Here is a 14,973-nt window from a genome sequence, read left to right as displayed (position 1 = left end):
AAAATCATCACCCAAACACAATGAGTCCACATATATTAGAGTACCTAACCAATTTTGCTATTGTGGTAGAAAATTTGCCATCCGAAGCTCCGATACAACACTCAATCCACAAAGGTTGTACTACAAGTGTGATCCTTGCAACAATCTGAGATGGTGCAGGGGAGTAGTTGAGCAAGAAAATAGGGGGCATCAGCATGAAGGACAATACAGGGGAAGCTTAGATGAAGGAGAAAATACTAAAAATAGGGGAAACAGTAAGATGCAATAGGACTTGAAGCAAATGAAGAAAAAACTGATATTGTAATGTCAATACAAGGCATCTTACTTTGATTTTGAAATGAAGAAAGGTTAATCATATTTAATTATGTCATGGTTTGGGATGGACAGGCAGAACTTAAGACTCAGGAGAGCACGCAAGTACTTTTAGCAAAGAAAGGCCAGGACTTCAGAGAACTCTTAGCAAAGAAATTGGGAGGCAACCAACATGTGAAAGAAGTCCGAGGGCAGGGTCTTATTATTGGTATATAGTTGGATGTACAAGCTGGCCCGCTAGTTGATGCTTGTCGAAATTCAGGAATGTTAAATTGTTAATATTAACTGTTGGAAAAGGAAAATAGTGAGATTGGTTCCTCCACTGACCATATTAGAATAAGAGCTCGAAACAGGTTCTGATATTCTCCTCAAGTGTTTCCCGTCCCTGGGTTAAAGCAGTTGAGTTGAATTTGTGTATGATGAGTCGATGCTTGTCAAATTTCCTTGTGACATCAATAGATCCAAAGCTCATAATTGGCATCGTAGCTGTAAATCAGGAATAAGTTTTCCTACTAGCTTCTCTTTGGATTATGCCTTGGGTTTAATGTACAAATTGTCATTTCAAGATATCCCACTCGTTAATCAGAACATTGATTTACTATGATGCTTGGATTCTTTTCATAAGTATCTTTCTCCCTTGTTGTTAGGCTTAGTTTGTTATTTTGATACCTATATATTGCTTAACTTGTATTGAGTGGAACACACCGTGTTTTAATGTTTTCGTATTTGAATTGACGGGATTGATTTTAATTCAAAAGAATAAAAAATTTCAGATTTAATGATTAAATAAAGTGTCAATTTTTGAGGTCAAAACATGGTTTTATTAAGGACCTATTGATAGGATTTTAGTTTCAATTGTTCAAGCGATTGATTCACATAATTTAATGACGATTTAAATTATGGGAATCAAATTAAATTTTCAGATTTATTACAAAGCTTAAAGCGATGATTTTTAACGATTTTAAGGCCAAAAAGTCAATGTTTTTATGCTAGGACTTGAGTTGACTATTTGAGACTAGTAAATTAACGAATAAAGATTAATTTCTAAATAAACCAAGGGTTTTAGATTCTTAAATAGTTGTTGGAAATTTAGTAAACATGGATAATAATTAAGTTTCTCCTTTGTGTTTATAGGAGTTGATTTCTAGCTTGAGTCGTGATTCGCACAGTGGCCCCCGTACTTAGGTATTCCAGGTACGTACATGACTAGGGTGACCACCTATCCCATGAGGAATTTATGATGTGTATTGATTGTGAATCATGTGAACTTAAGTGTTGATAAGTCATGTTTGATGTGTGAACAAGCATGTTGAGAATTGTTATTGAATCTATGTATTCTACATGAATGAACATGTTATGGATTGATTAATGCTTTATAGATTCTATTGAACTATCATGTTATGGACTTAATTTGATAATCGTTGAATTATGTCAAGCATGTTGTTCAAGTTGATATGCATGTATAAGTGTTTCGCATGCAAGTTATTATGATTATGCTATTGTACGGGATGTCTAGCATACATTGAGCCTATTGAATATTGCCTCAGTGCATCGTTTATTCTACCGTCGCGTAGAATACATTTAAGAAGTTTATGTGAATTGAACTAAGGACTATTCGTGCTATGGGCACACCCCGCTTGTTAACAGGCAATGTCGGATTATCTCAAACAGTGTTTTTGAGAAGGAACAATGGAGTAATTTCACTTGAGTCCTATGTTTGATCACAAGTCCTAAAGGATTAAAATGAAGTGTCATTGTTTAATTACTTAATTGTGTAATTGTTGAGTTGCTTGTAAGTTGTGTCTTTGGGTTGAGTCTTGAACATAACATACTAATAAACGTAAAGTGTAACCCGAATGAGCTTCAAAACTCTTGAACGTATATACCTTGAGTATGAACTATGGGGGGAGTCGTGTTGGAGAAACTCGTACCCCTTGAATGATACAAGACGTTGTTTCATTCTTTTGGTTAATCGCTTATAAAATGCGCAGGAATTCCGCCGGTATGCTCCGACTGTCGGTAGAAAGCCCGACTCTATTTATTTGGTGCTTGGTGGGCTCCCAACACCCCCAGTTTCTCTCAGTGGTCTTGTTATTCCCTCAGTGGTTTTGTGTACTACCTGTTCGAAGCTAATTCTTATTAATCTATGAGTTGAGAGTCGTGTCAAGTCTCGAGTGTGTCTTCACGAGTAATTGTTTACTTGAATGACTTTTGCATGTGGATTATCTTTATTGTTGAGTGAAGCATGTTAGACTAGGATTTCATTCTAGCTTGTTCGTACTCAGCTTTTGCTGACTTCGTCCTTCATGTCCTCCGGTCATGGCATTTGCCTTAGGCCCTATTCTTTTTGGCTTAATTTCAGTTTCAAGACTTATTTGGCAGTTCAATTTAGTTCAGTTCAGTTCAGTTCAGGAGCATTCAGTTCAGTCCAGTTCAGTTCAGGAGCATTCAGTTCAGTTCAGTTCAGGAGCATTCAGTTCAGTTCAGTTCAGTTCAGTTCAGGAGCATTAAGTTAAGTTCAGTTCAGTTTAATTCAATTCAATTTAATTTAATAATAATAATAATAATAATAATTATTATTATTATTATTATTTATATTATTATATTACTTATTATTATTATTATTATTATTTATAACTAATTATTTATTAATAATTAATATTATTTATTATTATTTATTAATTAGTTACGGATTATTGGTTATTGATTATTTAGTTATTAGTTATTAAATATGAATTATTATTATTATTATTAATATTATCATTTATTGTAATTATTGAGTAATCAATTATAGATTATTATTATTATTTATCATATAGTTATTTAGTTATTAAATAATAATTATTCTTTAGTTATTAGTTAACATTTTTATTATTTTTTATTATTTTTTAATTATTAATTATTAATTATTTTTTACTAATTATTATTTATTATTATTTATTATTTATTATTTATTATTTATTATTTATTATTTATTATTTATTATTTATTATTTATTATTTATTATTTATTATTTATTATTTATTATTTATTATTTATTATTTATTATTTATTATTTATTATTTATTTCGGTAATATATTCTGTTAAGTTAAGTTAAGTTAAGTTCAGTTCAATTCAGTTCAGTTCAGTTAAGTTCAGTTCTGTTCAGGAGCATTCAGTTCAGTTCAGTTCAGTTCAGGAGCATTTAGTTCAGTTCAGTTCAGTTCAGTTCAGTTCAGTTCAGTTCAGTTCTAAAGAACAGGGCCTTAATGACCCTATGATGATCCATCATTGCACTTGCATAGTTGGGGAGTAGTTTTCAATAAGCAGGTTGGTAGAGATAACTTGCGGGAGAAGTTATCATGGGAATAGTGTCGAGTGACTATTTCATCTTTGTATTTATAAACTCTATTTAATTTATAGTCATGACTACTATCATTATTCCTATAGTATGGTTTTAAACCTTAGTTAATGGATTTTCTAAACTATTTAATGTTGGTTTGGGCCTTGATGGTTCCAAGTTGTTTTATGACCATTAACTATTTAATATGTTTTGACAGTTAGTTATTTCCGCTGCGTAATTCTAGTAAATAGCCTTAGCCGTTATCACGGTGGCGGTAATATCTTGGTAATTCTTTTATATTAGTCGGAAAAAGGGAATTATAAATATAAGGAATTATCATGGTGTTACATGACGCCCAAAATTGGCTACACGGCCATAGCTATGCCGCCGAGAAAAAGTGGATGGGCCATGGCCGGGGCCGCCAATATTGGGCGGCACCCCTGTTTTAACAAAATGAAAAAAATAAAAAATAAATTCGAACGTACCAGTAGCAGCCACGTCCAACACCACCACTGTCGCCTAGATAAAGCGGCCCAAACCATGGCCAAGCCGCCTAGAATTAGCGGCGGTGACCATGGCGAATTCTGGGCGGCTTGGCCATGGTTTGGGCCACTTTATCTGGACATCACTCACGATCTACTTGAATAAAAAAAGTTTTAACCACTAGGCCAAAATATCATTCGTACGTTCATAATAAATACACGGGCGTTTTAAGGGGAATATGAAGTCGATTCAAAACCAATTTTTTTTTTTAAGGTCGGTATGGTGTTTCATTTTTTTTACAGCTCTACCGCAAAGGCACAGACAAATATTTTGGGGTTGAGGACTTCCAAATAAAATTCTTTGATTCTTACATTACCAGAAAACAAACATCGAAAAACCCTTTTATCTCCCTTCTTCTCCCTTCAATTTTGAGGTAAAGGAGAATTTTGCGAAGTAGAAACACGAAGAAATCCCCTCTGCCGAAATGCAAGGCGGCGAAGAATTGACCATTGAAGAACTCACTTCGAACATCTCTACCTACAAAGAACAACTACAACAAGTAATTCTTTTTTCCATTATCTTGTACAATTTTACATCATATTTTTGCGACTTAGGGTTTATTACAATTTGATTTGTCAATTGACGTTTGTAGTTCTTGGAATTCAATTAGGGTAATTTGTTTTTATTAATATAGTAATGTTAAATTTTGTTATTCTATTTGATGTGTAAATTGATTTAATATGTGTTGTAATGTAGGTTTTTATATGAACTAAAGATCGGGATTTCACTTCAAGTTATTTCTTTTGATATTTTGTATAAATTGGAAGTAGCGATGCTAGAGGTAATTAGTTGATGATTTTGATTGGAGTTTTAAGCGTATGTGAGCTTGCTATAAGCTCTCTTATGCTCTATCAATGCCGTGCCTATATGGCCTATGGCGGTATTTGTAATTCTGTTTATTAAATCTGTTGGAGTGGTAAATCGAAACTTCCAAAATTGTCGATCAATGAGGTTGTGCAATCTGTTTATGACTGAGCTCCCATGAGTTAGCAATGGCGTGCACCCGATGTACAATAAATTGGTAATTTTTAACTAGTTTTTGTTAACTTTTAACATGTTTTAGATATTACGTAATATGAAATATTTTTGATGGATAAACTTCTTAGAGGGTTACATTGTTACCTTTATACATTATTAGTGATTTTGAAAGGATTATTTTTATGAAAGAGAAAATTTATCATTATCATTACCCCATTGCCTCAAAGAGGCTCCCGCAAGAAGCGGGGTAAGGGAAACCTTGCCCCTGCAATTGCAGAGAGATTGTTTCCAATTGACCCAAAAGCAATAACGGGATATAACGGGACGACCATCTTCTACTTCACAGAAAGGAAGCGAAGAGGTTTTAAGAGCCATTTTGATTTAGTCCATTACATCCCACAACCAAAAGAACAAATGAACCTTTGGCTCCATTGGAAATGGACATTAAAATTTGATGACTTTAAAATAAATACTCCGTAACTTTTATTTTACAATATATCGTGTAACTTTTAAATATTTTGAGTAAACTTTACATCCGCCTTCCAATATTAGTTGTAGACCAACTTTAAATTAGAGTTTGTGATGGGTTAGAGGGGCAGAATGTTCAGTGCTACGGAGTATTCAATTATCATGTCTTTTATTAGCGTCTTTGTTGAATCATGAAGCATTGAAGCATATCTGGGACTAGCCTCCTTTCCTACCGGTGATATCAAACCGGTTATTGACTCTCGTCTAGCTAAATCACGATTTTTAATTCCCACTTTTAGTTGGGCATCCACCTAGGACTCTACATTTTTTTTTGATAGGTGAGTCTTGTTGGGTTCTGATGTGGATGCTGCAAATGACGAGTTCTTACCGTATAGAGTCCGTATTCAGTTGCTACTTGCTAGCTTCTTTTTCTCCTTCAACTGACATTGTTTTCTTTTGTGTTTTGATTTAATTTTTTCATTTTCAGGTTAAATTGCTCTTGGAGGATGACCCAGGAAATTCTGAATATAAGGACATGGAAAAGGAACTTGAAGAGGTGATCATAACACAAAACTTCTTTTGACCTCCACCCAACCAATTTATTTTGTTTGTGTAGTTTCACTTTCATTTTCTTCATCATGCATGCTTTTGTTGACGTTTTAGGGAGTGAAAGTGGCCTCATTGCGCGGGGGGGGGGGGGGGGGGGGTACTTCAATGGAATATATATCTTTAAAAAGATCATTATGGCTTTAAACTGTATTCTATTTTTTAGAGGCGAAGTGTATTTTATTGCTGTTAGCCTGCTACAGAATGTCCGGTATAAAGGTAATACATGCAGCTTTCTTTCGTAAAAGTGAAAACTAAATGTATGAGAGTTATTTCAAGAAGAAATGTTATTATTCGGGCAGGCCTTATTTTTTGTGGGATCTAATTGTTCCTTCATACTTTCCCTCCATTTTCAAGCTTTTGATGGATGTAGTTAGGATTTAGGAAATTGGATAGGCTAATGAGACATTTCTTGTGGCTTGGGTTTATGTGTTTAGAAGAGGAATCATCTTGTTGGTGGAGAATGTGTTGTAGGTCCAAGGAAGAGGGAGACATATACCTGGTTTGTGGTTTGGTATCTAAAAACATCTCTTTAGTGGGTAATTGGATGTGGTGTTTGCAGGAAAAGCGTGTGTTTTTTTATTTTTCATTTTACGCATAGGAATCTTCTAAAGCTCTTGGAAGTTTGTTTCACATATTCCGCAATTCTTCTAGGTCAAGTACTAGGTGGATAACAAAGAGTTCATTGTTTCTTTCAACGATTCTTCAGGTAGGAGCATTTTATTTTTGTATCCTTTTTCTTCTTTCATTGTATGCCAACTTCATCTTTTTTAACCAGAGACCGTGCAACACCTTTTTGGAGTTTTCATTTTGGGGAGGGACTCCCAGGACCGCGAATTGTCAGAGCTGTCAGGCTTCCATGATTAGGTTTCTTTGACATATTCTCATGACATGAGAGTTTGGTTTGCTGGTCTTATGGATCTTTTTCTTGCTGTGCCTTTTATAGCCACTTACAAAAAACTCTAAATTCACAACTTTACTCTCTAACTTTTATTTGAGAGGCTAAGGTTTTAGAGTCGGTGAGAGATTTTGTCCCGGTTCCTAGTTTTAGAAAACTAAATATTTGTGATGTTCATAGATTTGGAGACCAAACAATGCTTTATCTTGTCACGTGTGCTGTCTATGCCATGTCTTAGCTGTGAGGAGTGAAACCATTTTTTGTCATAGTCAAGCAGTGACATCTTGAGAGTGTTAATTCCTGTAGGTCTTAAACTCAGCTGCTTCATTACTTTTCTGGTTCATCTGCATGTTGAGTTTATGAAATGACTTTGGAAGGTGTTAGTGGCATAACATGTATATTTAAAAGAAAAATTATGTGGGTGCTTTGGTTGGTGAGGAATGACAAGAATTTTTGTAGTTGGCAATCTTTGCTGGTTTCATTATGAGATTGAGTGGTGTATTAGTTCTGTCTGCCTCAAGCTCACGTGATATTTATTTCCTTGCCCCTTTGTGATGTAATGCTAGATTAGAGGTCTATCTGTTTTCCTTGATTTGTGCTGGAGTTTCGGTCCTCCTTTTTTAATTCTATTTGTTTCAAAACTTGAATAAAATACTACTGCCTCCGTTTGTTTTTACTCTCAACGTTGGTCACTGCCAATGCACAACATTGATTATTAATATCTTTAATTCTCTTTAAGAAAAAATTATAAAAGTTGATATTTTGAAAATACATATTGAGACGAATCTAACAAGATTCAACATGACTATGTTTTATGTTACGAATAAATTTGCAACAATAGTCAAAGTAGAATATGTGAATAGTGTAAAAAGTTCAAACGTTGTGAGTATTAAAAACGGAGGATGTACCGAAGTACTATTTGGTAATTGATGATCAGGAAAATCATTATAGAAAATGAGGAACAAAAAGAAGAAAGGGTGAGCAGGATGCTAGACAGGGAATTGTGGAACGAAATATTAAATTATTCCATTTTTTTACACATGAAGTGGTTTGTGTGGCTCCAATGAAAGAAAGGAAAGTATGCATGAAACAATTGCAGCTTGTCATTGCTTGTTAACTTCCCTTCACCAGGAGCGAAAAATTGATTTTAAACTGTTAATAGTTTGTTAAATGGTATGAGCTTTAATTTTTGTCCGCCCTCTTTATTTTCAAAATTCATTGTGCATTGCTAATGAATCAATATTCCGCTCAGCAAGCAACAGAGGCCAGGGGCTTGGGTGGATTTCTGCTTAGTAGTTGGTTTAAAGGTATTAGTGGTTTTAATGAAGTTTGGTTCATATCGTATGCTTATGGGCAGATGTAAAGGGAGTAGAAAAATGGTTAAAGATGTGTAGACTCTGTTCGAATTTCATCCAGATGCCCATCACTTCTATCTTGGTTTCTGTGCAGGTCTGCTTTGTGTTGGATGTTTCACGTCTGCCTACTTCCTCATGATTTCAGTCTTTCAGGAGTTGAACCCAATTTTCTAAGTTCGGAATTTAACAGTTGGCTAGGCTTAAATTGTATCTTTGTATAGATTTCTTATACCGTAATATGTATTTGTTAGGTAATTGCTTTGACCGAAGAGATACTGGAGACTACAAAGCAAAATCAGAATTTTCTTTCAGCTATCAGCTCAAGTGCAAGTACATCGGACACCCTGCAGAACTCAAATGGAATAGCTCAGTATGAAATGGTTGCTCTCTCTCTCTCTAGTCTGTTCTTGTTGAAGAACCTATCTTAACTGCAGCACTTGAGCTTGGCCCTGTCTTAAAATTTTACACTTAATGGATGGTTTTGTTATCAGGAGCTTTAGTTTATGTGTTGCATTCTCTATCTTGTTTTACCCTTTGGTCTCATAGAGACCCTGGTAAATAATTGGCCTTATCTTTATTTATTAAGAGGTTGTAAGATGCATGACTATGTTTTACATGAGTCATGTGTTTTGTCTCCCATATAAATTTATCTCTGGATCTACTTGATCTCTGAAATTCTTTTAGTTATATTTTGTATTGGATCCTGCCTTGTTTTTGTGCTGACGTGTTACTTCTTCCTTCTTTTCAGGATTCCATGAACATGTTAGATCAACAGGATAGATTCCCTGTTGGAACAAAAATTCAAGCAGTTTGGAGTGAAGACGGAGAATGGTAAGAAGAGGCAGAATTATGTGTTTAGTAGGCTGCAATTGCTTTTGCTGTTTGTTGTTTTACCTTTTATTTCTGTGTTTGATTAGTTAAATGCTCAGGTATAATGCAACTGTCGAGGCTTGCACTCCAATCGGCTACTTTGTTCGCTTTGATGAATGGGGAAATAAGGAAGAGGTATGTTCCTGATTTTACATTGACAGTTGCTCTTAGTTCTGAATAATATTATGGGCTGTGATCTCTGATTAATTTCATGATCATGGAATGCACGGCATTCTGAAACGTGCATTTTTATTGAAGATCGCATGCTTATTTTTGTAATAGACATGATCTTTACGCAGTAATGTTGCCTAAGCCGTCAACTGCTACTAGGGAGAAATAGTACATATAGGGGCCGCATAGGGTTAATTTGTTTAGGCTTTAATGATTCCTGGAGATTTACATATGGAGCTTGTTCTTTGATTTTCTGTCAAAATCACAACGAAGCTCTTCAAGAAAGCTTCCGTCAGAAATAACACAAAATATAGAAAGCTAGGCGTAAGGGTTTCTGTGAGACCGCTTAAAATAAATAGAATTGCATTCCTGGTGAACGTAAGATGTAACTGATAACTCGACTGTAGTGTTTGCCTGGTGAAAAGGGAAGAAGTTTAGAGGTGTTGCAGCTAATGTAGTGTCTTGACGAGCGTACTTCGAGCTTGGGTTTTTTTTTGTTCGGCTCGGAATACTTATATCCAAGCTTAAGCAAGTCTCCGCCTGTTCGAGCTTAAATTTTATGAGCCGAATTATAAGTTTTTAGAAAGGGCACCTCAAATACTCTATTACTTTACAACTCAACTTGGTTTAAATTTTAGATCAAAACTCAACTTTAGTTGGAATTTTGAAGGAACTAAATACCAAGGTTTTAACATTCTTAATACCAAAATTTGGACAATGCTTTGAGATCCTCATGAATGTGGTGCAAAATTTGACTATTAACTTATATTATATCAAAATATAATTGTAAATTTTTTCCCTGTATAAAAGTTTCTAAATTCGAGCTTAGCTGCTTTGCACGTGAAATTAATTTTTAAGAGGCAATGTAATAAATGTAAAGAGCGGACATTTGAAGTGAGATGTAAATTGGGAATGGCAAATTGACTATTTGTTCTGCTAGTGAACACCACTTGATTTATTGATTTGAATTATCAGGTCGACCCTGCCAATGTACGATTACTTCAGGATGAAGATGATGATGCGGGTGTTGATACTTTATTGAATGCAGAGAAGGAAGCCGAAGCTACTAAACAGGCCTTGAAACGAAAAATTGCGCAAGCAGCAACTGGTGACTTCCAGTCACGAAGTTTACCTGCAAAACTTCGTATAAATCCTGATGACCCTGAAGATGTGGTGAGTAATTGAGTAGGTTGCTTCCTTTTTCAAAGCTGAGTTAATTGTTGCTGCCTTGTTTTGTACTTACTTTTTATTTGGGTCAGTAGTCTCCCCATGCTGAGGCACTGAGCTTACAACTTGGGGTAGGCTACGGTAGTTTCATTATTGGGTAGGAACTAGATGGAGTGGGCCAAAGCCAACATCAAAAACTTTTCTTAATAAAGAAGAAGTGGTAACTGGATTTGGCCGAGTTGGCTGGGCAAAGGGGCTTGCCTAAGTGTTGCATGAATTGGTGGTCAGACCCTTGTACTGTGAACCAGATCTCGGGTCTTGAAACACCAGGCAAGCGTAATACAACAATCGTGGATCAAAGCTGCTACCCTCTTCATTTTTCTCCTATAACCCATCTTATTGGACCATTGTAGTTTGTGCTAAAAAACTGATACCATAGATCAGACGGTATGTTAGGTTTACAATTATGACAAAAGGGGGATGCATTTTAGCTTAATGTATTGCCTTGGGTTATGGATCATGTGCCCTTGAAATGATGATAATAATCCCTCTGTTTCAAAATAAATGGCACAAGGGCACACTTATGCAGAAAGAGGCATTCTATTTGTCATACTCTTATGACAAAGGGCATGCTTTTGTAGGAAGAGGAGAGGGATCGAAATAGAAGGATATCTTTTCTTTTGCACGAGGAGAGAGTGAGGATCCGTGTGCCAAAATGGACATGTAACTCATGGCTATTTATATCTTCTACTTAGGTGCTGGTTTGGTTTAGGGATTTCAAGAAGCGGGAAAGGGAATCCCTGATTCCCTTGACTGATTTTGCCTAGGAATTTTTTATTTTATTTTTTTCCCTTCTTTTTAAACCCTACAACATGATGCCGCCCCCCAGACCTGGAGTCCTCCACCAGTCCACCTTTGTCTACACCATAAGCACCCTTGACCATCATCTTTACCACCTTTGAACACCAACATAACACCTGTCCCAAAACGGCCCCACTACATGACCAACCAGCATTCCCACCAGCTCCCAACCCAACACCCAAAATCTACTCCCCAACACATACCATCTTCACGAATCTTTTGAACTACCACCGACCAACAATATCCCACCAACGCCACAACCAGAGAACAACACAAAACATTCACTCCACCAGTCCATCCTGTTCACCACAGATTTGAGGAGAAGAAAGAGAGGTAGATGAGAACAGATCTGATACGTGCACTTCTGCAGCAGCATTGTTGAGGACAGGCAATGTACAGGTGATATTGCGGGTTTTACTGGCAAGTTGAGCTGAGGTTGGGAGGTAAGGAGTAGGGCTTATTTCACGGTGGAGAGAGAGAGAGAGTAATGTTGGGTAGAAGTTGCTCAGGTTCATCTTTATATGACTAATCCCTAATCTTCTACGGAAATTTCATGTCGATTTGAAAGCATAAGTTCATCTCTAAGAGCTACATTTTCATTTTAAAGGAAAATTCTTGATGGTACCCTCGTACATTTGACTTTTGCTGTTTGTACACTATTTATTTTAATTACTCATGGTACTCCTGTACTTTAGGAAAACATGAAAATACCTTTTAACGGTTGATCACGATCTTAATTTTAAAAGGCCCATCGAGGCGCAAAGTTCCCTAGAGCCTAGGCACAAGGCGCAACTGCACACCTTTTGGTTACGATGGGCAATTTTATTTTTTAATTTTTTATTATGGTACTTTTATCCTGGTATCAAATATTTAGTTAAAAAACCCCAACATAAGTTATTTTTAAAAATCTAAAATTAAAATCAGAAAGGAGGGGAGTATCACATGACCAGTAAAACCAGAAAATAAATAGGAAACCAATAAAAAAAATCCGCAATCTTCTTGATCGAAAAATATTCCTGACCGGGAACGAAAAGAGAAAGAATGAAACCAGAAGGGATGATGAAGACAAAGAAAGAGAGGAGAAGAGGTGATTGAAGAGAGAGAATGAAGAAAGAAAAGCATACTGAAGAGAGAAAGAGAGAACTAACTGGCGGGCATCATCAGAGGAATACCAGCAACCACGAATATATCAATTGCTTCCCAACCGCGAATCAGGGTTTTAAATAATCAGGCTTTAAATTTGGGGATTAAAAATCAAGTAAATTCATGCAATTAATAGAAGGCTTGTTCTCGAATTTGTTTATTCAATACTGGGTAAGAATTAATTTGAGAAAATTAGATAGTTAATTGTTATGAACAAAGCGCAGCGCCTTACTCCTTGTTAAAAGCGTGCGTCTCTCAACGTCTCCTGCGCCTTCTGGAGTGGGCTGCGCCTAGAGGGAGGTGCATTTGTCAGCACCTGAAAGCGACTTGCGCCCAAGGGGCGCCTCGCTAGGAATTAAGCCTAAGTTAATAAATAAATTTTGTACCAGCAATGAAAGTAAAAAATATGCGGGTGCTATAAAAAATTGTGTATCTCTATTTTGATCTAAAAGGTTCTTTTCTTTTTGCTTTTTAACCAAATATTGTTTTATGTGTATTTATTTTTTGAACTAAAGGTTCATTTTTCTAGTAACTAATTTTTTCCGCACAAAGTGTTTGTATTTTTTGAACCAAAGATCAAAAGAGCTTCTTTTGTATAGAGAAGTCAATTTTGAGGTTTATGTTTCCAAACAGTTAGTATATATATAAGTAAGTCAAAATTTGAGGCATTGACCATATATTGTCAATATTATCTTATTTATTCAACCCTTGACAAATTGTTACTGCATCCAATGGATATATTGAATGTCTACATTGTATTTTTAACTATTTGTAGATTTTTGTCAATGGCTATCTTTAATTAATTTGAATTCAATGATGAGAGTGTCATAGATCATTCGATAACTTTTGTGTTGATCTGTGCAGAAAGCAGTAAAACGTAAGAAGATTCATTCATTTAAGTCGAAAGTGCGGTTTGAGCAACTAGAGGTGACTCAGAACAAACGTCAAAATGCTTGGCAGCAATTTCAAAGTACAAAAGGCCGTGCAAAGAAGGTACTATATGTGACTTATGTGTGTTTTATCGTTGTTTTTAATACTACCCTGAATTATTTGTGTGTGTTCTACTAGTTGGGCGCTTGCTTCCTGCTTATATTACAATCCCGTTGTGCTTTTATTGTAGACCTAAAGAGGCTAGAATAACCCAAAAACTTGGTAGCAAGGGGCATAGTTGGTGTTTGTTTCCATTGTACATGTCAAGTGTCTTGAAGGGCTTGGCTTACTAATTTGGTTGTCTTTGTATCCACTAGGTTGGTTTCTTCTCAGGGCGCAAAAAAGAGAGCATTTTTAAGTCCCCAGAAGATCCACAGGGCAAGGTGGGGGTAACTGGAAGTGGGAAAGGCTTGACGGATTTTCAGAAACGGGAGAAGCACCTGCACCTAAAGGGAGCTAACATAGACAACGAAAACGGTGAGGCTGATGATTAAGCCCTTAATGGCATCCTAATAAGTAATAACATGTATCTATTTTGTGGGAGTATTGAGTTAGGATAGCCTTTAGGCTCTTGTTTAAGACTTTGAATGTTGTGCTATTTGCTGGGTTAAAGGTAAAAATCTGAGATTCCTTATCTGTTTTTCAATTTTATTTATATGTTGGAATGTAGCTCTGTGGCTAATTGAACTTTTTACACCCAATCTTGGCATGTAATAATATTCTTGGTTTTGATTTGCCTTGATTTTGAATGCCGCTACACCTTGAAAGGCTTCACCGGTCCCTAGCTACTAGTTTTCCGTAGTAGCAGCCGCTAAATCAATAACTCCAATTTCCTGCCCTCGCTTGCGATGTGCCCATTGCTGCTGATTCAGCATACTAAATCAAACTCAATGATTTCGCACCAGTGGTCATTCATCATTCGTTTTATCACCAACAAATACCCTTCTCACCTAACTTGAACAATGTCATCTTAACCCTCATACTTCACCAAAACAAGTGGCTAGCAATTTAAGATTCAAGATACAATCTGTTTTTACATAGGCTTAAGGTTTAACGTATTGGTAAGGAATGTATTTATCATCTTCCAACTTCAACATGGGTCAGGTACTCAGGTTGGTAAGGAATGTATTTATCATCTTCCAACTTCAACATGGGTCAGGTACTCAGCTTCGATCCGGAGACATATTCAATCACTACCTAGGTTGTTAGAGTTTGTCAATTGCTACGTAAGCTTGTTAAAACTTGTCAATTATTATCTACCTTTCTAACAATTGATATCTTTGATTACCTTATTCCATATTTCGGCCAGTTAGTCCACTAATGATATCAAAATCAATCATTAATTATA

The 14,973-nt window shown here is 35.8% G+C and overlaps 1 protein-coding gene across 3 annotated transcripts; it reads left to right on the top strand.

Moving 5' to 3' along the window:
- The first annotated feature begins 4,424 nt into the window (after nt 1–4,424).
- LOC110783844 (uncharacterized) lies at nt 4,425–14,367 on the top strand. Of its 3 annotated transcripts, XM_056840339.1 has the most exons (9): nt 4,425–4,677; nt 4,875–4,959; nt 6,112–6,180; nt 8,735–8,863; nt 9,232–9,314; nt 9,413–9,488; nt 10,500–10,697; nt 13,560–13,688; nt 13,943–14,367. In XM_056840339.1, exons 2-9 carry the CDS (start codon nt 4,951–4,953, stop codon nt 14,117–14,119), a joined length of 870 nt encoding a protein of 289 aa, XP_056696317.1. In that variant the 5' UTR covers nt 4,425–4,677; nt 4,875–4,950; the 3' UTR covers nt 14,120–14,367. The 3 variants fall into 3 exon arrangements, with proteins under 3 accessions (XP_056696317.1, XP_021843925.1, XP_056696315.1); XM_021988233.2 differs by lacking the exon at nt 4,875–4,959; XM_056840337.1 differs by lacking the exons at nt 4,425–4,677; nt 4,875–4,959 and adding an exon at nt 5,038–5,199.
- Nucleotides 14,368–14,973: the final 606 nt, after the last annotated feature.

Source organism: Spinacia oleracea, chromosome 3 (genome assembly GCF_020520425.1).
Source record: "Spinacia oleracea cultivar Varoflay chromosome 3, BTI_SOV_V1, whole genome shotgun sequence".
Taxonomy (NCBI): domain Eukaryota; kingdom Viridiplantae; phylum Streptophyta; class Magnoliopsida; order Caryophyllales; family Amaranthaceae; genus Spinacia; species Spinacia oleracea.
Note: the sequence above shows the minus strand (reverse complement) of the source record. Positions and strands in the feature narration are given on the sequence as shown.

What these genes read in the sequence shown, in the direction of transcription:
- LOC110783844 (XM_021988233.2), top strand. Translation starts at nt 4,603, where the DNA reads ATGCAAGGCGGCGAAGAATTGACCATTGAAGAACTCACTTCGAACATC. An exon ending in TGGAGTGAAGACGGAGAATG is followed by an intron (nt 9,315 to 9,412) that starts GTAAGAAGAGGC and finishes TTAAATGCTCAG; the next exon opens with GTATAATGCAACTGTCGAGG. An exon ending in CAAAAGGCCGTGCAAAGAAG is followed by an intron (nt 13,689 to 13,942) that starts GTACTATATGTG and finishes TGTATCCACTAG; the next exon opens with GTTGGTTTCTTCTCAGGGCG.